This window comes from Nelumbo nucifera, chromosome 1, assembly GCF_055504915.1.
Source record: "Nelumbo nucifera cultivar China Antique chromosome 1, China Antique-T2T, whole genome shotgun sequence".
Classification (NCBI taxonomy): domain Eukaryota; kingdom Viridiplantae; phylum Streptophyta; class Magnoliopsida; order Proteales; family Nelumbonaceae; genus Nelumbo; species Nelumbo nucifera.
This window is the reverse complement of record NC_142649.1, coordinates 37,754,628-37,776,687: the sequence shown is the minus strand read 5'-3', so window position 1 is coordinate 37,776,687 and position 22,060 is coordinate 37,754,628. Positions and strand designations below refer to the sequence as shown.

General features: G+C 39.8%; 1 protein-coding gene and 1 pseudogene across 2 annotated transcripts; one reads left to right on the top strand and one right to left on the bottom strand.

The window, feature by feature from the left end:
* Window positions 1-4,342: 4,342 nt before the first annotated feature.
* LOC148803127 (uncharacterized protein At1g76070-like) lies at window positions 4,343-6,852 on the bottom strand (annotated as a pseudogene). Its single transcript, XR_016081344.1, has one exon. The product of XR_016081344.1 is annotated as an uncharacterized protein At1g76070-like (transcript).
* Window positions 6,853-6,899: 47 nt separating this feature from the next.
* Window positions 6,900-21,576, top strand: LOC104608311 (Polyketide cyclase / dehydrase and lipid transport protein). Its single transcript, XM_019199589.2, has 3 exons — window positions 6,900-7,836; window positions 14,557-14,724; window positions 21,271-21,576. Exons 1-3 carry the CDS (start codon window positions 7,378-7,380, stop codon window positions 21,478-21,480), a joined length of 837 nt encoding a protein of 278 aa, XP_019055134.1. The 5' UTR covers window positions 6,900-7,377; the 3' UTR covers window positions 21,481-21,576.
* Window positions 21,577-22,060: the final 484 nt, after the last annotated feature.

Sequence of the window (22,060 nt, the reverse complement as noted above, 5' to 3'; positions counted from 1 at the left end):
TGAGCGATGTCAGGGCAAGTGCATAGCATGGCATACATGATGCTCCCTACAACTGAGGCATAGGGAACGTCTTTCATGCCCTCGATCTCCTCAGAAATCTTGGGAGACATCTTCTTTGAGAGAGTGATTCTGTGCCTAAAAGGAACGTTTCCTTTCCTTCCTAGGGTTGTCAGGGTAGTTTATTGTATTTAAGAAAACTATGCATTGAGATTTTGTTATCGCACCTAGTATTTGCTAGGTTCTTCCTAGAACTGTCAGGCTAACTCATTGCATTTTAGAAGGCTATGTGCTTTGGTTTATCGTCGCTCTTGGAGTTGCCAAGGCCTTCCTAGGGTTGCCAGGGAATATGCCTCGCACTTGGGGTTGCTAAGGCCTTCCTGGTGTTGCTAAGGAATGTGTTATCGCGTCTGAGGGTTGTTAGGTCCTTCTTGGCATTGCCAGGGTATATGTCATCGCACTTGGAGTTGCCAAGGCCTTCCTAAGGTTGCTAGGGAATATGTCTTTGTGCTAGGGGTTGCCAGGGAATATGTCATCGCGCTTGGGATTGCCAAGGCCTTCCTGGGGTTCCAGGGAATATGTCATCGTGCTTGGGGTTGCCAAGGCCTTCCTGGGGTTGCTAGGGATATATATATATAATATGTATATGTATATGTATATGTATGTATGTATGTATATATGTATGTATGTATAGTAGACACAATTAAAAAAAGAACTTTGGACAATTCAATTGAGAGCAATGGTGTGTACAATGGAAATATAGCATGCTTTATTCAACATTGGAAATATGTACAAAGAAGACATAACATGCTATTTTTTTTAGTATAGAAAAGTAGAATATACTTTGTTTGATGATAAGTACAGAAGATATATGACATGTTTTTTTCTTCACAAATTCACAATTATAGTTTACATCACTACCCATTATAAGGTTTCAACCCAGTTAGGTGCAAACTTTCCAACTGATTTACCTTGCCTGACATGGAGTGTTGTTTTTTAGTACCTTGTCGTCCTCTTTGAATTTTCTAGGCTTTACTAGTTTGTTAAAGTTAGAGGCCATGAGCTGTTTGTATTTGATTTGTTTCTGTAATGACTTCTCTCTAGCCTCTTCTATGTGTAGGTACATAGTGCTCGCTCAGCCCCTCAGAGCACAGTAAATACTAGATTAACACCACATGGGTGCTTGCGATCAGCTTGCAGCCAACCTTTCCTCTGCGATGAACCTATAGTGCACCGTAGGTTTGCGATGAACCGCGCTCATGATAAACTTATTCTTAGTGTAAGCCCAAAGCAAATCCAGGTCGAACCTGCGATGAGGTGCACACGTACCCATCCCGGTGATAAACCCTCAATCACTGCGGGTCCCAGTTCATTAAGAATTGGGCTCATATCTTACCTACGCGTGTAACTTTGAAATAACGAACGTGACAAGGCGCCATGTAGGTATAATAAAACGCTGACCACCAGGCAATGACGTCACTAGCGCCATGTCAGCTAAGCAAGGTGCAAAAGGGTAGTAGCACACGTGAGCTATGAGGATCTCCGAGTGAAGGGAAAGTCAATCATCGGCCAGATCCCCATAGGGACACATGGCGAAACCCCAACAATGCCCTTAATGATTGATAGCAAATCCAATATTCATTTTCCTAGTAGAAGACAAACGCCTTAGTTCATTCTTTTTAGGATCTCGGGATCTTCCCCATAAATAGAGATCATTTTCATAACGAAATTCATTCAATCATCGAGTATCCTCATCACTGATCTCCCATTCTATCACTCTCCCTTTGTGCCCTAGCCTCCGGATTGACTCCCCGACCCTCGGTCTTTCTCAGTCTTTCAAAGAGACCATCTACCTAGTCTAGCCACCACCTTACCTATAGTAGAATCTCTTTCTGTCTTTGATCACAAAGAATGGCCACCTGTAGGATCAACCTTACACCCATCTTTGAAGAGTACAACAACATCCTTGAGAATGCCAACCTAGGGGTGGAGAATCAATTTGAAATGGAGGCAACCAATCAAGTCGACATCGAAATACTCTCAGACAAGGTATACGAGTTCGAGGCCCGCTTCGAGGCTCGGTTTGAAAAACTCAAGCAGATGCAAGAAGAAACAAGGAACGCCCTTCAGATTTTCCTCCAATGATCAGCCCAAGTCAAATAGTCTCCCTTCACCCCAGCTGCCATTCCCGTTGGCGTCCCTACCAGCCGTCACTCTTCCAAATCAATCTTCGTTGCCCCAGAACAACCCAACAAAACCAATCCCATGCCCATGCAGACAGGACAAAACCACATCAACCAGCATCCGACCTTTCCCCAAGTGGATCTAGTAACCGAGACTCCACTCAGATAGAACAAGCTGAGAGAGTATGTCTAAGGACTAGTGGTGGAAAGCCGCAACCGAGCACAGGATTCTGCCGTATTACAGAAGCTTTACTCTAACGAAATCCTATACAAGCCTTACCCCGTTGGGTACATTCCTCCGCAATAGTGGCCGCAATATGATGGCTAGAAAGGCAGCCCATAGGAGCACATGAGCAAGTTTGAAGACAACCTAAGATCCTTCACTATTGATGGGGATCTGAAGGTACGGGAGTTTTCAAAGTCTTTAACAGGCCCGACGTATACCTGGTTCATGAGCCTCACCGCTAGAAGTATTGATTCATGGGGCGAACTAGCCAAGAAATTCTTGTCAAAATGGTTCACCCTAGAAAGGAAGCTGACGATGGCTGATCTGAGAAATGTAGAGCAAGGATCAGGAGAATACCTCTTAGTGTATTTCATGAAGTTCCAGAAACTAACTCACTCCGTTTTCGATGAGCATGCCACAAAGAAGAGCTTCATCAAACAATACGTGTAAGGGATGCGACCCGCTTATAGAATAGGCATCGAGAACGTAGAGGTTGAGACGTTTAGTCAATTATGGAGATGTGCAAAAAGAACAGCGCACACGGTTAAAAACACCTCGCACTAGCCTGCACCATATGGAAGGAACGAAGCATATGCAATTGATCGAAAGCCTCAGAACAACGAAGGAGCCAGACAGGGGCCCTACTACCGCAATCCTGCTCCTCAAAAAAGGAATGACTTGCCCATCCCTCCTCCCTTCCCATACACAAAAGAGGAGGTAATCATGATAATGAACAAATTAGTTGAAGATAGGGTGATTAATTTGCCACTGCCACCAGCAGGAGTTGACTCGGAGAAAGACAAACGTGGCAGAAGGTGGTGTAACTATCATCAGTCACCGCACCATGATCTGATGAACTGCTTCTCCCTGAGGAGATTGTTTGTACAAAAGGTAAAGTTGGACGAGTTCGCGAAAAGAGACCCAGCATGAGTGGAAACTGATCCCCTCCTAACCCATACCCAAGGGGGTAGTGCCAATGTGGTGGGAGCAACAAGCCAATACCAGTCTAATGCCTTGATAGAGAGACTCGACCAAAAATAGAAGCTGCAACAGTTCTTCAGTAAATAGGGGCAAACACATCAACAAGTAAGCTGGCTATTAGAGTGCTGGCATAAGTTTTCAGGCACCCATTAGAGCCCTATTGGCCTGATTGCGGCAGCGTGGAGTTTATAGTGGAAGACATGTTAGCTGCTAACCCCCATCACAACCGGCCCTATATATTTCAGCGAGAGTGGGGGGCTTCGAAATGAGAAGGTCAATGATCGATCTAGGAAGCTCTGTTAATCTGATCTCCATCTACATGTTGAAATTGATGAACATACAGAAAGAGACCGTTAGGGGACTACCAATGGAGGTAACAGATTTCAGCGGAAATGCATCTGTCACAGAAGGATCCATTGAACTGCAAGTAGCGATCGGTCCATTCTCCGTCACATAGGAATTTCAGGTAATCTCGGGGAGGACCGCTTACCACGTCCTCCTGGATGACCTCTGATACATGGTCTAGCTCTCGTTCCCTCAACATATCACTAGTGCATCAAAGCCAAACACAAGGGATGTGTGATCAGAATCCCAGTTACCAGAGTCCCCTTCGACAAATCAGAGACCCATCTGCAAGACGCAATCTACTACATGGAATTACAGAAGAAGGGGAAATAAGATTAGCCAACGTAGAAGGGATAAAGCTACCAGACCTCACACAAAGCAAGCCTCCAGTAGCCACAAAAAAGAAAAAGAGAATCAGATGCGTGCAGGTAACCGGTGACGATGGAAAGAGCTGTTATACCATTGTCGTAGACTGTGATGGTAACGAGCTATCGGTAAGTAAGAAGGCCATTCCAGAGGTATGAATTGGTTTTTGCATTTAAATTATGATTTACTTTATATCATCTTAGAACATTAGTGGAACTGTTTACAGAAAAATACATGTGAATTCTTTCTTTTCGGTTAGATTATCTCCGAACAACGTGAGTAATGCAATCATACTTTCCACTATAACAAAACTCTAAGTAATGTTTCAATCAACACTACTTCATCGGTTCATTTCCGCAAAACGATATTGCTGTAATTTCATCATTGAACAATAAATTACAACCCGAGCATGAATCAGAGGTACAACAATGAACTGAATTAGACTTATAACTAATAGAACACACAAAAGGAACATCGAGTAGCGTGTACAATGAGATGAGCTGAGAAAAGACACCCTAGAGTATTGTGATGAACTTCAAACACCTCCCAAGTGCATGACAGATTCCATCAACACGGTGGAAGAACCCTTAGAGGAAATAAACCTGGCGGTAGAAGGAGCAGAAAGAAACCGCTATACATATCAACCAGGTTAGGACCCGAAGATAAAGAAAAGTTGATCGCACTGTTGAAAGGTAAAGACCTTTCTTTATCGCAAAACGCTGAAACCTGCTAAAAGATTCTAATCCGTGTGTACTTCCACAGAATTTCAAAACGTCTTTGCCTAGTCGTATGACCGGATGCCAGGCCTAGACTTGGACCTTGTTTCATTGTGCATAGATCCTAAGTTCAGGCCAATAAAGCAGCCGCAAAGGATTTTTAAACCAAAAGTGGCTTTGAAGAATAAAGAAGAAGTTGTGCGGCTCCTGAAAGTAGGGTTCATCAAACCCATAGCACACTCTCAGTGGCTGGCCAACATAGTGCCAGTGAAGAAGAATAATGGGTAGCTTAGGTTAGTGTTTCTAGCTTAATTATGTAGCATTAACACTTCATCAAAAACTAACCAATCCTAACCTTATCACAGGTGTTGTGTTGATTTTAGATACCCAAATAAAGTCTGCCCCAAAGATGAGTTTCTCCTACCTAACATGGAGGTCCTAATAGACTCGACAACAGGAAACAAACTATTCTCCTTCCTAAATGCTTACAGTAGGTACAACCAAATTTTCATGGATCTTGCAGATGCACCCCACACACCCTTTAGGATACCAATAGGGAACTTCCACTACAAGATCATGCCTTTTGGCTTGAAAAACACCGAGATATCAAAGGGCCATGACAAGTGTCTTCTACGACATATTACACAAGGAAGTCGAGTGCTATATAAACGATATAGGGATCAAAGCAAGGAGACCGGAAGACCACCGTGCTCCCGATGATAGTATCAGTCCCAATGTATTGGGAGATGTTCTCAATACAAGGCGGGGATGTGCCGTGGGGCGGAGATGTAAACTCCTTCTATCGCGTGCAGCAAATTCGACCAACTGGACGTGAGTTCGGCTTCAGTCAGGGCACCGTTCGCACATGCGCTGCGCGTCCTCCAATTCGTGTAAACGGTTGAAGCATGCGAGGATGCTTCACGCCGTTAGTTGCGAAACCCATACTCCTTTCCCTTGAGTGTCACAGAGTGACTCGTTCTCTTCTCCCTCTCTCTCCTTTATCCACCCAACGGCCAACTATCACCGGCGGCGGACGGATCAACCATCACCGTACATGCCGGTCAAACACCAACGCCGGAGTTTTCAAGGTAGCAAAATAGAAGAGCGCCCAGTCTGCAATTTCTCATGGAATCAAGAGGCATCGTCTGAGCGAGCATTCAAAAAGGGCGTCTGAGTTTTTGCTTAATGGACGTCTTCTTAATTTGACACATTTGTCTGCGCTTCCGTCTGCGACAAACAAGGGGCACCCATGGAGCCATGGACATGGGTATTTCTTCTAAGAAATTAGTAATATTCCTAAATCCCAGAAGAAATTAACCGCCATGGTTGTTCTTGTTGATAAGGAAAACAAAGAAAAACCCAAGAACCAGACCAATTAAGTTCGTTTGCCCATTTTGCTGAGTTGAAGGGGTGCAGGTGGAGCAATAGTTCTTCTTTTCCAGAGATTAATTTCTTTATTTGGCTACGAAGCCACTTTTCCACCACCTATCATTATGGGTGCAGAGTGGGGGATGATAACCTCATCTTCTCCATCACTCTCTTCCATCCCCTCGTCGTCGGGATCCAAATCCAACGACTCATTCTCCCTCCAGTCGAAATTGGTGAACGCATTGCGGCCATCGCAAACCGCTTCATCTGGCCCAGAGAGGTGCCCTGTCTGCAACTTCTGGCTTCTTGTTAACAAAAACAATAGTTCCCTTACCTGTCATCTTCTTCCTGTTCTTGATGCCGAAGATGGCTTCTTTTTTTGCGTCTCGAGGTGGCGAAGATGGCTTCTTTTTTTGCGTCTCGAGGTGGCGACACCGATACATGCCTGGAGTCTTGGGGAGGTGGAGCTACACGCTTAGAATTGGATCCGCACATCTTCTTCCTGTTCTTGATCTGGCCGATGCATGAAACCTTGGACGAAGTGGGCTCCTGTGCATCGAAGTTGCCATTCTTTGATTTGGTTTGAGCTTCGACTGGTGGGTCTCTGCACCCGGATGCATGCATCCTTCTCAGCGGCTGCCAGGCGAACGAGACATCTGCAGACATGAATCCGATTGATGACGGAGACAAGACGTATGGGGCGTTTAGTAACGCTGTTCAGATGGTGCTGAAGGAGCACGAGACCAGACTTAGTAACAGAGAGCTGGTGACCATGGCGAGAGCTGTTTTGAAGGAACAAGGCTTCAAGCAGCAGCAATTTCTCCCTGAGGTTGATCTGTCCGCAGGTGATGGTTGTTTGTCGCCGGCGGTAATGGATGTTAAATCGTCGCCGGGTGAATGGGGGAGAGAGGGAAAAGAGAAACGAGTAATCGATAAATGGATTTTGCTTAACTAACGGCGTGAATCATCCTCGCATGCTTCAACCGTTTACACGAATTGAAGACGCGTGGCGTGTCCTCCAATTGCGCGAACGCTGCCCTGACTCTGCCTGGACTGAAGCCGAACACATCGGACGTTGTTTACTTGCTTTCCATCATTTCTCTGCTCAAGTCAAAATTGCTTTCTTTGCTTTCTTTTTTGGGTAAAAAAGTCAAATTTGCTTGAGACGAGAAACAAACACTCCCAAACGAACGCAATGCAGGCCTTTACGGTCTCTCCGAATTCTCATCTTCTGCTCCTCGGAGTTCCTCACTCCTGCTGCAGCTTCTCTCTCATCAGAAGCAGAAACCCTAGCTTCTTCAGAAGCCTTAAAACCATAACTTCATCACCCAAACTTCCCTCTGCATTGAAATCATTTGCAGATTCGTCTAATTCCGATAGCATCAATGGCGACAATGACGACGACGAGGATGAATATGAAAATTTGGAGTCGTCTGATTCGGAACCTGAATCCATCTCCGACCATGGTATTGATATCAAGATCGAGAAGCTTGGCAAGAACTCGCGGAGAATACAGTCTTGTATCGCCATTGATGCCAGCCTCGAAACTGTATGGGGCATATTAACAGATTATGAGAGGCTGGCTGATTTTATTCCTGGCTTGTCCGTGAGTCAATTGCTTGAAAAGAAGGAAAATTTTGCTCGACTTTTCCAGGTACCGTTTCCTCTCTTTAGTGGAATTTGGTTATGACTTTGCGTTCCTAATGCGACCTTGTGAGGTCTTGGAAGTTATTTTGAGTTCCTAGCGCAACCTGGTTTTGGGAATACTTATGATTCTTGGCGGACATTTCTACAAGGTTTGTTAATTTCGAGATTGCAGATGGTCAGCAGATTTTTCTTGCCATATCCTAGAGTTTATTTTTCTCCATGTTACTGCTTCAAATCATATGCAAGGTTATTTGTTGGTCTAAAATTCATGAAACCTTTTAAATTGGTTCAGTGCAAATTGAGTAATGTATTTTCAACAGGGAAGTTTCATTAGTAAGTTCACCAAAGGTTGTAGCAGTTAATAGGCTGAATTTGAGTGTTTGACAAATGGAATTTGGTCATTTGTAGCTCTCCCTAGAAATGTACTTCAATAGAGGATATGTCTGTAGTGGTGGTGGTTGGGTTCCAGAGAAGTGAATTAGGTAAATACACTTTATTGAGGTTAAGGGGGTTGGGTTTAAGATGGTCATAGGATATGGGGTCAATTTTCTCTATTAAGAACTTCCTTCCACTGGGATTGGAAATGTAAAGATGAAGAGTTTGGCTTTATTAAGTAAATGGTTGTGGATGTTCCCTAAAGAAACTGAGAAATTATGGAGAGTTACCTCAAGCATCCATGGGCTGTCAAGCAATGGTTGGGATGCGGGGGGCTGTTTTCATAGAGTTACGTTGGCTACTCTATGGAAAGCAATTCATGATATTCTTCCCTTGTTTCTTCCCAACATAAGGTATGATTTTGCTTCGGGTCAGAAAATCAGGTTTTGGGAGGACATTTGGGTTGGGGATTCCCCCCTTTATGTGGTTTTCCCTTCCCTCTTTGCTCTTTCCAGCCTCAAGGGAAAACCTATCAATGAATTCATCAATTCATCCTCTTCATCTTCTAACCTGAAATCTGAAATCTCTAATGTCTATGCTTTGATTAATTTGCTAAGTTCAATGGTTTTGGGGGACAGTGGTTCAGACTCTAGAGTTTAGGCTCTTAACCAGTCAGTAGGGGTGAGAATTAATCAGTTAAAACCGAAAAACCGAACTGAAAATTTCGGTTTTGGTTTTCAGGTTTAGAAATTCGGTTAACAGAAAAAACTGAATTAGCCGAACTTTATTATATATATATATATATATATATTAACATATAATACATATATAATATGTATAAAATATATTATATTGTATTATGTTATGTATTAAAATATATAATTTATTATACACATTGTATAATATATATATATTTTTAATATATAATATATATTAAAATGTATATAGTGTTGAAATTTGGTTTTAACCGAAAACCAAACCAAAAATTTTGGTTTTTTAATATTTCAGTTTCGGTTTGGTTTTTCATTTAAAATTTCGGTTTTAAAAATTTTGGTTCATTCAGTTTGGTTTTTAACCGAATAAACCGTTTGCTCACCCCTACCAGTCAGGGTCCTCTTGCAAATCATTTCTGAATTTCCTTGTTGCTACCTCCTCCTCCCCTTCTTTCCTTGTCAAGGAGGTTTGGTGTCAGGCCATCCCTCCTAAAGTCAATGCCTTTTGTTGGGAAATGTTCCATGGCTCCATTATTGTGATTTGCTTCAGAAAAAAAAGGCCAAATTGGTGCTTGTCCCCAAACTGGTGTTCTTTATGTAAGCTACACGGTGAGACTGCCTTCCACCTTTTAATTTCCTGTCCTTTTGCTAACTACATTTGGGAATGGTTTTCCTCTCTGTTTGGTTGCAGCTGGATTCCTCCTGTTAATCTGGAAGGATTATTTAATTCTCATACATTCAGGTGCCCTAAAAGAAGAGGAAGAATTATGGGAAGGTGCACTAGAGCAGTAGTGATTTGGACAATTTGGGAAGAAAGAAATTTAAGGATTTTTGATGACAAGGAAAGAAGCAAAGAAACTTTGGTCGGAGTGGTATCTCTAAGGGTGGCACATTGGGTGAAAACATTAAAGTTGTTTGCTGACTTTAAGACAGAAGACTTCCTTCAGATTTTGGGGAACAATCGCTAATACTGCTAGAAAATCTAGAACAAATGAGGTCTGGTCCCCTCCAGTGGCTGGTTGGAGGAAATTAAACTTTGATGGTAGCTGTATGGGGAATCCTGGACCATCGGGTGTTGGTGGGGTGATAAGGGAAGAGAATGGGAATATTTTAGTCATATACTCAGGTCCTATTCAGCATGGTGATGTGGTGAGATCAGAACTAATGGCAGCAGTGTATGGTGTTGAAAAAGCCAAAGAAATGGGGATTAACAGGCTGATTATTGAAGGGGATTCAAAGATTGTTGTAAACTGGCTGAAAAAGGGGGAAGGAGTAATGTGGAAGCTGAGAAATGAACTCAGGCACTTCAAGCAGATATCTAAAGACATGTTGATCTAAGTTAGATGGGTTAGGAGATCAGCTAACAATGGCTGATGGGCTAGCTAAACAAGGGATTCAAAGACAATCTATGTTCTGGGCTGGGTTGTAATTAGTGGTTTTTCTTCTCTTGGGCTTATCCTTCTGCCCACAACTTCTAGATGTATATGTTTTTCTAATCTTATCAATAAATAAATTCTGCGTTGCTGATCAAAAAAAAAAAAAAAAAAAGAACTCCCTTTCCTGCACTTCTATATCTAGCCACATAAGTGCCTATACCTGGTTGTAGGTTAGGTAGGGTCTTTAAAATTACCTTGGGTTGTGGTTGGAAGAAGGTAACAGGTTTGACATTTTATTTTAATATTAAAAGAAAAAATTTATAAAAAGAAAAAGAAACTGATTACAACCACTAGGGTGCTACAACAACACCTTCACTCAAACACACAACACCGACCAAGAAAAACAAGTTAGTGCTTGGAGCTTTAAGAATTATATTTGTCAAATAACATGTTTACTGGAGTTTTGGGCCTTTTCTTCTTGGGTGGTGAGGAGTTTGTGAGGGAATCATTCAGAACAGCAGAGAATTAGAATGGGAAGAACAAAAGAATAGATGTTTCAGAAGACAGCTGTAAGTCTGACAAGTAAGAGATGGAAAACTTTGGTGGAGGTTGTGGGGAAATTATTAAGGGAATGGAAGAAAAGGCAGAGTTTGAGGTGGGATCAGACAAGGGTCAGACTATCTCAGTTCAGCCAAAAGAATCTGTGGGTGCCTTAAGCACAGTTAGAAGATTTAAATCTCAGAAGATTCAAAGAAGTCAACAGCAGATCCCTGTTTCTAAGGTGTTAACGAGAATGAAAGGAGGATTGTTTGGGGTCGGGCTGAACAATTTAGTCTAAAACCCAAAAGACCAATCAGAAGGAGACAAGAAGACCACATTCAAAAAACAGAGAAGAAATGAGATTTGGGGGGATAGGATTTGTGTTGGGTTTCATAAGGGACGTTGGGCAGGTTTTTTGGTGTTTTTGAATTGGGATAGCTTCTGGGGATGTGTAGTTTTTGTTGGGAGGGGTTGTTTTTATGAGGAAATTTTTTGGAGGGTTTGTCCTTGTGCTGTCAAGAGATTGGGTTCGTGTTTGTTGGGTCTTTTCCTTGGGTTGCCTTTCTCTTTGCTTATCAACTTTCTTGTACTTCTTTTTTCTTTTAATAATTTTTTATTTTTATCTTCAAAAAAAATGTTGAGAGGGAAGTGGAGGTTGGCAAGTCTCTGTGTTTGTTCTTCAAAGACAATTTATGTATTGCGCACAATTGTAATATGGGTTGGGTGGCTTGCCTTGTATTGGGCATGCTTGTTGTTCACAACTCCTTGTTGTATCTATTTCCTTTAATCATTAATAAAATTCTTCTTTGTGGTTGCTGATAAAAATAAATAAAAAAAAATACTTGGGTCAGATGATTTGCTGTGATGCTATATATTATTACACACGTGTGGTTCCAGCAGACAGCTCCCTTTTTGGTGACTTCTGAATTGGTTTTTAAATATCAATTTTAGACTTACTGATATTGTTCCCTTTTTCTTGATGTTGAACACTGAATTTGGTTCCTAAAAGAATCTCTATGGTGGCCTCTGGTGCTGAGAATAGAGGTTGTTTTGTTGTGTTTGCTTATTTTCTCTGTTTTTCTTTCTGTTGGTTGGAAAGAGTCTGTTAGTGCGTGTTTGGTGGGTGGTGCTATTTTAGCACCTGTAGTGATTGTTTCCAGCTTTTTCTTTTCCATCAATAAAATTTTCTTTTTTACCTATCAAAAGGAAAACACACACACACTGGCCATTACATCTCTTCAAAATGTATCTCATTCAGAAAACTACATAAAACCTTGAATCCTGGTCTAATTCCCTAGATTCCATAGCAACCAACAACCATCTTTCACTAGTAATTATTAATAATCTTTGTAAAAAAGTACTTGAACAAATGCTTGACAAAGAGACTCTTCCAGTCAAGCATGCTAGTTCATAGTGACAGATACACCCCAAAGTGGTAACTATTCCCCCGTTTTGTATCCCCCAAATTGCTTGAAATCATATTACATAAAGATCCATCATATGAAATCAACATATTCATGAGAAGAAAAAGAAAAAATGAAAAGAAAATTCAGAAAATATAGGGGCTGAGCCCTTGTTTTTGTCCTAGGAAAAGAAAAAAAGAAAGATTGAACAAAATTTTAAGTTATTCCTTGATTATCAGTTCAGGTTTTGAAGTCTTCAAAGGTTCAAGACAACATAAAACAACCATGGCTTAAAATGTTATGACATTTTGGAAATGTTGCTTCACATATATCGGTGTCAAGACCCATCGAAATGTCGGTGTTGCAACATTTCGTTGAATGGTTGCTGGTTTGCTGCTCACTGCTCACACTGTGTAATTGGGATTTCAGGATTTAAGGGTTCGAATGAACAATGAATCCTTAAGCCTTCATGTTTATGTTTAAACTTTAAACTTTAAATCCTTGCTACAGTACATGATGATCTAAGCCTTAAGTTTATGTTTAACACAGTGATTTAAAAGCTGTGCCTAGGCGCACAGGCGAGGCGCATTTTAGGGTAGGTGCCTCACCCAGGGCCTAGGCGCAGCCCATTCAAAAGGCGCACGCCTGGTACGCTTAGGCGTGCACCTGGTGCGCCTTGTGCCTTAGCCCAAGTGTACGCCTTTTGAAAGTTTGCCGCTTTTTCCATTTTTTTGAGTCTGGCCGCTGGGACTGAAGCTTCGAGAATCCTCTATTTGGTAATGTTGTCCATTCATTCATCCTAATAAAATATCTTCTTAAAAGCAATTAAAACTATAAAATTATTATTTTTTGTGTGAAAACTAAGAATTTAAGACCCTAACATGGCCTTGTTTGGGCTTGCCTCGAGGGGCGTGGCACAAAGGTGGCTCGTAGAATTAGGAATGTAATATGTCACATTAGCTACTTGATGCAATTGAGAAAAAAAAAGAGATTGTGGGTTTTATATGCTTGAAAATGTTTTATATGTTTGATTTCATTTTTAAATTCTCATTTGAATATGCTTTACATATTATATTTATGTATTTTAATTTTAGATAATAGGTTTTTTAAAACATTTATTTTAAAACTTAAGTTTATATTTTTATCGATATTATGTTTTATAATTGTTTGATTTTTTTGCATTTTTTTTTTTTTAATTTTGTGCCTTGCCTCAAAAAGGCACGCGCCTCGCCTTGCACAAATGGCCCTTGCGCCTTGCCTTTTAAAACACTGGTTTAACATTTAAACTTTAAAGCCTTGCTACAATATGTGATGGTCTATGGAATAATGGAAGACCATAGACCATCACAATAGCAAGCCTTTAAATCAAATATTTAAAACACCTACAAACATGTTACACAATGCACGAGGATTTTTTGTAATATTATAGACCCCATAATAGAAGACTTACAAATAGAACCTTTAATGCATTCTTATTACAGTACGTGATGGTCTATGGTAATATTGTAGACTCATTATGAAATCCAATAAAAAATGAATAAATAATATGAAGTTAATATTTGAAATAAAATATTCCTAAAAAATCAAAAATAAAAAAATGATTAAACTAATTACTCATTAGAATAAGGTAATAGTCAAGCAAGGTGTATTAATGCTTCTTTTATTAATTCACCAAATATCATTGCATATTTCCACATATTTTAGAATATTTCCACAATGGCTCTACATTTTACAGTATTTCCTTCTAGCATTTCTGACATTTCCATCAACATTGACATTTTAAACCTTGAAAACAACTTATGTGTTGATTGAACTTTGACAAATAAGAAAATAATAATAGAAAGAAACTAGTATTTAAACCCATACAATTAACAATTTAGTGTAATAATGTGTATTTTATTATTATAAAAAGGTCTTTATCCGATGTGGTTCCAACTATCTGTGGTCTTGCACAGGTAAACTGGGTACAGTCCTAAACTTTGGCTTTTATTTTTATTTTTTTTCACACAAAGTGACTACCCTAGTGCCCTCAGATTGCATTTTCATTCTTGCCAGTCCAAGGTTTTACCATTACACCAAGTATTGGCCCCTGATTGATATTTATATTTACATATAATATTTTATAGCACCATGTAGGAAATAGCTAGGCACTTAAGTGAGGCAACCTTCCATGGACACCTTGTTGCCTGGGCAACACCTTGACAACTATGGGTTCATTTGGATAGAAAGTGGAAAACATAGTTTAATTTGTTTTTGTATCTGCTTTTTTTGGTACTCTTATGATTTCTTTGAGTATGGTGTTCTTTTTCCCTTGCAACAGGTTGGACAGCAGAACCTAGCATTTGGGCTGAAATTTAATGCCAAAGGAATTGTAGAATGTTTTGAGAAGGATCTTGAGGATTTTCCTTGTGGTCAAAGACGAGATATTGAATTTAATATGATTGAGGGAGACTTCCAGACTTTCCAAGGAAAATGGTCCATAGAACAGGTAATTCATCTTTTGTGTTATGTTTGATCTCATTCCTAGACAATCATCATTTGCTTTGTCTGGGCACCAACCCCCCTTCCAAACAAGAAAATGAAGGCTTCATGATTTTTACTAGTTTAACTAGCAAATCCAAAATATAAATTAAAGAGGAATGACAGACAATAAAGTGTAGGACAATATCTGAATTTGAGGAAAGCTTTTACCAAAAACTGTGGAAAGATTGTGGAGTACGAAATGTTGGATACATAAAGAATATTATTTTGAAAGTTTACCAGTACAAAACTATTCATTTGTCTATGAAATCCTTCACAAGTAGATGGAATAATTGGTGAGGTACCTTGCTAGCCAAGTTCTTTGACCTCCCTCCTTTGTCCCCCATTCTTTTCTATTCTACGCTTTCCCTGTTTCTGCCTCACCTAAAGTAGTTGACCTTCCTGACCACCATCCTTTGTCTCACCCTTCTATTTTTGTTCTTTCCACTCCTTGTTTCCTCTCCTTATGCCTCTTTTGTTCTGCTTTGTTTTTTCTCTTTTTCATGGACTTGATTATTAAATCAAAGAAAGTTTTCTTTCACTTTCTTATATCGGTTGGCAATGAGATGCTCAAAGTTTTGGAGGTTAGTAGGGATTTTGTTTACCTCACTAGAGAATCCATGAGTTGGTTCAGTTCCTTCTCGGAAAAGGCTTTGTGGGACATTTTGGCTATACCATGAAGTAAGTTCTCTGATTAAGGTCACTTTTGTATTTCACCGACAAAATGTTAAGGGTAGGTACCTGTGACTGATTGAGTTCTTTGCCAAAGGCAACTTCTAAATCCTTGTGCACTCTGTTGGGAGAGGAGGGTAGTGGTTGGCACTGCTTCCTTAAGGAATTAATGATTTTGAAGGAGCGAATGAGAGAAGTTAGGTGCAGACCCTAGGCCAAAGAGAAAAAAGATAAATGTTGGGGAAGCTGGAAACATGACACAATATAAAGAAGTGCTAAAAGAAAAAGAAGAATGTGTTGCAATAAGCCAATAACAAAGTGAACAGTGTGTAGATTCTGTGATTTGATGCATCTTACCTATTTACAACATCATGGAATACAACCCAAAGATCTCATCTTCGCATTCCTCAACAAAATGGAGTTGTTGAGCTTAAGAATGACCACATTTTGAGTGTTGTGAGAACCCTTCTTCTAGATTCCCATGCTCCTGTAACTTTTCGGGTGGAGGTGGTCAACACTACATATCTTATCAACCTTCTTCCATTATCAATTCTTGGTACCTGTCCCCACATTAGTCCTTTTTTAAAACACCTCTTAACTTTTCTATGTTCCATGTGTTTGGGTGCATTTGCTTTGTACACCTTCCTCATCAGCATACTAAGCAATTTGCTTAATCTATCTTATGTGTTTTTTTGGGGATATAATCCTGATCGTAAAGGGTTTGTCTGCTATCTATACCAAACTTATTTCAAGAAGCAGATAGCTGCTCCAATTCCTACGTTTCCAACCTCTTCGCCCCTCCCAGAGCATGGTTCTTCATCTACTCCAACTCTTGTAAGCATGTCATCCTCTCTTGTTACCACTACTTCTCCATCTACTAACATTTCTACCTTATTTTACTAGAGTTTCTAGACCACCTGACCAATATGGTTTTCCCTCAGACCATAGTTCCTTGTTGTGTTGTCTGCTATACATATTCCCAGATCCTACTAGCAAGCCATTTCTCACACACACTAGATGCCATGGATTATGAGATTGATGCTCTCCTAGAGAATGACACTTGGGAGTTATTTTCTCCTCCTCTCGATGCTTCATTCATTGGAAGTTAGTGGGTGTATTTAGTTAATTGAAGTCTGATGGTAGCATGGACAGATACAAGACTAGATTGGGTGCACAGGGGTTCAAGGAGGAGTATGGAATTGACTATGAGGAGACTTTTGCTCCAGTTGCCAAGATGACCACAATTCGCTTCCTTGCTATTTCTGCTATGAAAAGAGATTATTCACCAGATGGATGGCAAAAATGCTTTTCTGCATGGAGATTTGAAGGAGATAGTTTATATGAAACCTCTTTCAGGCCATTGTGATGATTCACATCTTGTTTGCCACCTCAAGAAGTCCCTTTATGGCCTCAAACAGGCTCCCCGTGCTTGGTTTGAGAGATTTAGATCAGCTATCACTGATGCTAGATTCACTCAAAGCTCCTCAAGTTACTCCCTTTTCACCTCAAAACGACTTCAAGGTATCACACTGTTACTACTTTATGTTGTTGATATTCTCATCACTGGAAATGACCAAGATGGTATACATCAGTTGAAATTATCTTCTTAGTTAATCCTTCAAAATGAAGGATCTAGGACCAGTGACATATTTTCTGGGCTTGGAAGCTCTTCACAATTCCAGTGGTTACTTTCTTAATCAACAGAATACCATTGACTTGGTCAAGCTTGCTTATCTTATCGACACAGAAACAGTTGATACACCCTGGGAAATTAATCTGAAGTTGAGTAAGGATGATGATCCACTCTTAGAAGATGCTACTTTTGGAGGGGCTGGAAATTTGATTAAACATGGTCGAAATTGTTACAGTTGATGATCGAAATTTAAAAGAAAATTCCAGCCCAACCTGAGAACAGGTTTTATGGTATTTTGAAATCTGAATTTCTGGGTTGATTTTGCACTGAATTCGGACAAGATTTGAAACCTGAATTTAAAACTGATCATACCTGATATGGAGTCCGTAGTATGCAACTCTCAGAGTGGTGGTTTACGCCCAATATCAGACCCAAATCAGCCTCCAACTGAAGATGGTACAGTTGTATGTGCGAAGCCAATTCAGCAACACTGTTTCAACGAAACCAAACCCCAACTTGCTTGGACCGATGCAGCTATATGAACCTGGTATCCTCTGCTGTTTTTCTTCAAAAACACAATAGAGGACTGATGAAAATCAGCCCCCACTACAGCTGGTTCGTACTAGGGTTTTTGGGTGCAAAGGGAGAAGAGAAAGAGAGTGTAGAGAAAAGGATGGTTCGCCCCTTCCCTCTTACCCCCTTATATAGAGTGCTCTCCTAATCCTTTTATGAGCTGTTCTAAATCAGATTTGGATCAGGACTTGATCCAAATTGGATAAGCACATTATCTTCTTAAGAGAATGGGTGCCCCCTACCGGGGGGAGGGGATAGGAGGTTTAAATTTAATTTTGATGGGTGCTGCCTTGGGGGCCCTAGGGAATCTGGAGTGGGGGGAGTGGTTAGAGATTCTGGTTGAAATATAATCCTCAGTTTTTTGGGTCCAGTTGGATTTGGCAATTCATTAAGGGCAGAAATGATGGCATTAGTTCATGATCTAAAATTGATAATGCAGCATGGATTAACAAATGTAGAAGTGGAGAGGGATTGTCAAACAGTCTGCAGTTCAGACATATGATAAGATCGGCACACTCCCATTCAACTGGGTCCCTAGAAGTGCGGACATGTTGGTTGAATTGTTGGCAAGAAATGGGGTAGGGAGAGATGGTTTTGATTGGGGCTGCCCAAGCTGTAATCTGTAATTTGTTAGAGCTCCTTTTTTTCTTCGTTTTTCATTGGCTTATGTGGAAGAAGCTGTTGTAATTCTGGGCCTGCTGCTTTCTTGAGCAGTTAGGTTTTCAGTTTATGCTTAATAAATTCTTCTGATGCTTAACCAAAAAGAACTCCGGTTAGCAAATAGGCCTAAAAAGAATTAGCAGACTCTAAAGTTGGGTATTCTGTCTCTCTCTCTCAATTTTACCCCTACCCAAGGTTCATCGGCCTGTATCGGTCCTTTCTTTTATGTTTTATTTATTTATTTTTCAAAACCGGTTCAGAGGGGTCGGTTTAAGTCCCGGCCACCAGCATGATACATATCGGCCGATACGTATTGATACTTTGAACCTTGCCCCTACCCATTGCCTTCCAGAAAAGAAAATTCAAATGCACGCAGTTCAACAATGTGGGACTATCTTAGTAACTTAGGAAACATGATGAAGAGCATAGGCTTCCAAGTAAATCGTTGATTATGTACATGTGTATTCAAAATCTTCCTCTGATAATGTTTAAATGGATGACGATGGCTGCTTAAGAAAGCTTGTTAATGAGATGGGGTTCTTTTTTTTTTTTTCTTTTTTGTTTTTAAGTAACTTTGGAAGTTCTTTTTTCATTGGCAACATGAAAACCTGTAAAACTTCTGACCTCAAAAGAAACAAAAATAAAAACTAGAAATTATTTATTTGCTGGAATCATGGAGGAAACCTGAGACTCCAGAACAATGGGATGCCAAAAAGCTGTGTTGTTTCTCCTAATATGTCCTACTATATGCAAGATCATTTGAGGAATTGAATTAATTTTTTAGACTAACTGTAATGCATTCAGAAAACAAGGATCTCTTTTAGTGGACGTATAGAAGAAATGAAGATTATTAGTTTTGCTTTTTCATGTCTTTTACATGACGATAGCTGCATAAGATATAGACAAATTGATCCATGTTTTTTTGTAGCTGAGGATATCTCCTGGGTGAGACCCACTGAATGGTGGATCTTGGCTTGTACACGTCCTCACCTTCATTTACAAATTGCTTCCCCCATATTTGTGAAAATTCCCTAGGTGTCCTCCTGCAATTACTTTGTTGTGTTTTGAAAACAATCATGAGAATTGCTGAACAGGAACCTATTTTAATAATTGAAGGAAAGCTCTATGGTACCAGTTGATATAAGGCTTGAATGAAGAAAAGATTAGGTTAGGAGGGTTAGGATGGGTTAAGGGGTGAGTTAGGACCAAAATCAAAGGTTGATTAGGGTAGAAGAGGTATAGGGATTTGATTGCAAAAATTGTAAATTTATCCCAAGATGGTGAAAAACTTTGAAATAGAAAAGTAGGTCTATGATAGGATTTTTTTAGTGAAATTTTATAGGTAAGATTAGAATGGATAGTTGTAGAGGGCAACGATCGGCCAAGTTTAGAGTATGTTTCACACAGAAGGATGAAAATTTCAACTTTGGAGGAAGCTAGAGGATCTAAGGTTTTAGGTTGAATTTTGAGATGATATTTTTTTTTTTGAAAAAGGTAAGGTAAAATTTTGAGATGATAATTAAAGGGATAAAAGGATGTGAGGATATATGGGGGTGCCAAAATATGGGAGGAGTCAGAGATGATTTGGCAGAAAAGGATGAAACTGGCCAGCAGCATGGGATAATTTTGAGTTTCAATGAAATTTACAAGAAAACTTGCCTAGATCATTTCCAGTCCTTTGAGAATGTTGAACAAATGTCACTTCATTGAAATGCTTATGGTTGTTGATAGCTTTAATGGCTTTCACTCTATGGCATAAGAATCACTAATTACACTTATCATAAGCTGTATGATTTAAAAGAAACTTTATTCCTCCATCATATCTGTGTTTATCAATAATAGAATATTTTATTAAAGAGAGAAACATGGATTACAAAGGAAACAAAGGGGAGAGATAAAAACTCTAAACCCTCCCCAAGAAAGTTGAAAAAACAGTTACAGCACTGTCCAAAACAAATGTTCCCTTCCCAAGAGTATCTGCAAAGGAATTTGCAGATTTCTTCACCCAATGAAACTGAATCTCTATTTGTCGAGTTACCCAGTCAAACTCTCTTTTTTCATTAGCAAATTTCCCGAGTTTACTGGCTCTCATCCTGACTGGTGCTGAAAGTGCAACTTCTTTCCAATTGGTGGCATCAGACCTGTATGTATATCATCAAACACCTCCAGAAATTTTGCCCACTGGACCACTCTAATGTTCACTGCTTCAATGATGGCTTCTTTACTCCTTTCCACTCTGTATTTTTGCACTTTACACACATATATAGACACTACTAGAAGAGACCCGTGTGATGCACAGGCTGGTGTTGAAAAGATGCCCATGTTACATTCAGTTTCTTAACTGAACTGGTTGTGACTGAGCTTAAATAGCTCCGTATGCCATATTTAGTTTTTTATGTTAAAAATTCAAAAAAGCCACAAAGTTCTAAAAGGGTAGGAAAGCAATATGAGGAGTCTGACGTGGACAACTGCATTTTAGAATATAGCATAGATAAGGGTAGCCAGTCCTTGAACTAGGAAAAACATAAAATTGCAGGAATTGCTACTATGGTAAGAAAACTAAATAAAAACTACTTGGCCAATGACACTGAAAATTTAAATACAACTTAAATATGACTACGCAAATCAAAATACATATAATCACAACATGCACTGAAAATTTAAACACAAATGACCAAAATGCTCTTGTCTACAAATATAAAAAATACATATAATTTTCAGAAAAATTCCGGTTCTGGACTCTTTGCTCCTGCATCAAAACTTCAAAAGCACTTGGGTGAGACTGTGGGGCAAGAACACATGCGTAATCACAACATAAATTCCACCTGCACAATGGTCGTATGCCTGTTCTCCTGCATTGCATTATTTAGTCTCTCTACAACCAAAAAATGCCTTCCTCTGAATGGGAAGAGAAGATAGAGGGTTTTGGTTTATGCTATCTATTTAACTAATGATTATTCCATTATTTTGGTACAGACCAATAATGAAAGATGTGAAGGGATTGACTCCTTTGCAGAGAAAAAGATTTGTACAACCCTTTCATATGTTGTTGATGTGGTTCCAAAACGGTGGTTGCCTGTTCGTCTTGTTGAAGGAAGGCTCTGTAGGGAAATCAAAATGAACCTTTTGTGCATTAGGATAGAAGCAGAGAAGGCAGTTCCGAATACCCTTCCTACTTGTCAGTGACACTAATATATCCTGATGATATCATGTAAGTTGTATTTTGTAATATAATTCTTTAAATACGTTCGTATAATTAATAATTTAATATAATTCTTTTAATTAAGCTTGTCATAACTTTTTTTGCCACTCCTGTATCCTTTTCAGTTTATTGGGGTTTGAGCACAAAATGATCTATTGAAGCAATGTTTTAGAAAACGACCCAGAACCAGAACCGTTCTGGCCACTGGTTTTCAGGTTAACGGTTTGATCGTTTGGTTTGAATAGATGGCCTGTTTTGGCAAAAAAAAAAATTAGAATAAAAAAAGCCAAAAACCAGTTGAATGAGTCAATGGTTTGATTGCCTGGGTCAACGGGTTGACCGATTTCACGGTTTTTCGTCAAAGGCTCGGTTTGGAATAAAATGGAACTGTTTGCATGGATGGTTCTCGGGCCAAATGGTCCAACCATCCAGGTCAATGGTGGTTTGAAAACCATGTATTGAAGCAATCTAGCCAATAGTCTATATTGCTTGAGCGGTACTGCTTGGCCTTAAGACTGATGAAAGCATTCATTTGGGCTTTTATTATAAAAAGAGTGGTGACTG

Excerpts from the sequence above, each read along its gene's own strand:
- LOC104608311 (XM_019199589.2), top strand. The coding sequence starts at position 7,378 with ATGCAGGCCTTTACGGTCTCTCCGAATTCTCATCTTCTGCTCCTCGGA. Across the intron at positions 7,837-14,556 it reads ATTTTGCTCGACTTTTCCAG|GTTGGACAGCAGAACCTAGC; the intron begins GTACCGTTTCCT and ends CCCTTGCAACAG. Across the intron at positions 14,725-21,270 it reads GAAAATGGTCCATAGAACAG|ACCAATAATGAAAGATGTGA; the intron begins GTAATTCATCTT and ends ATTTTGGTACAG.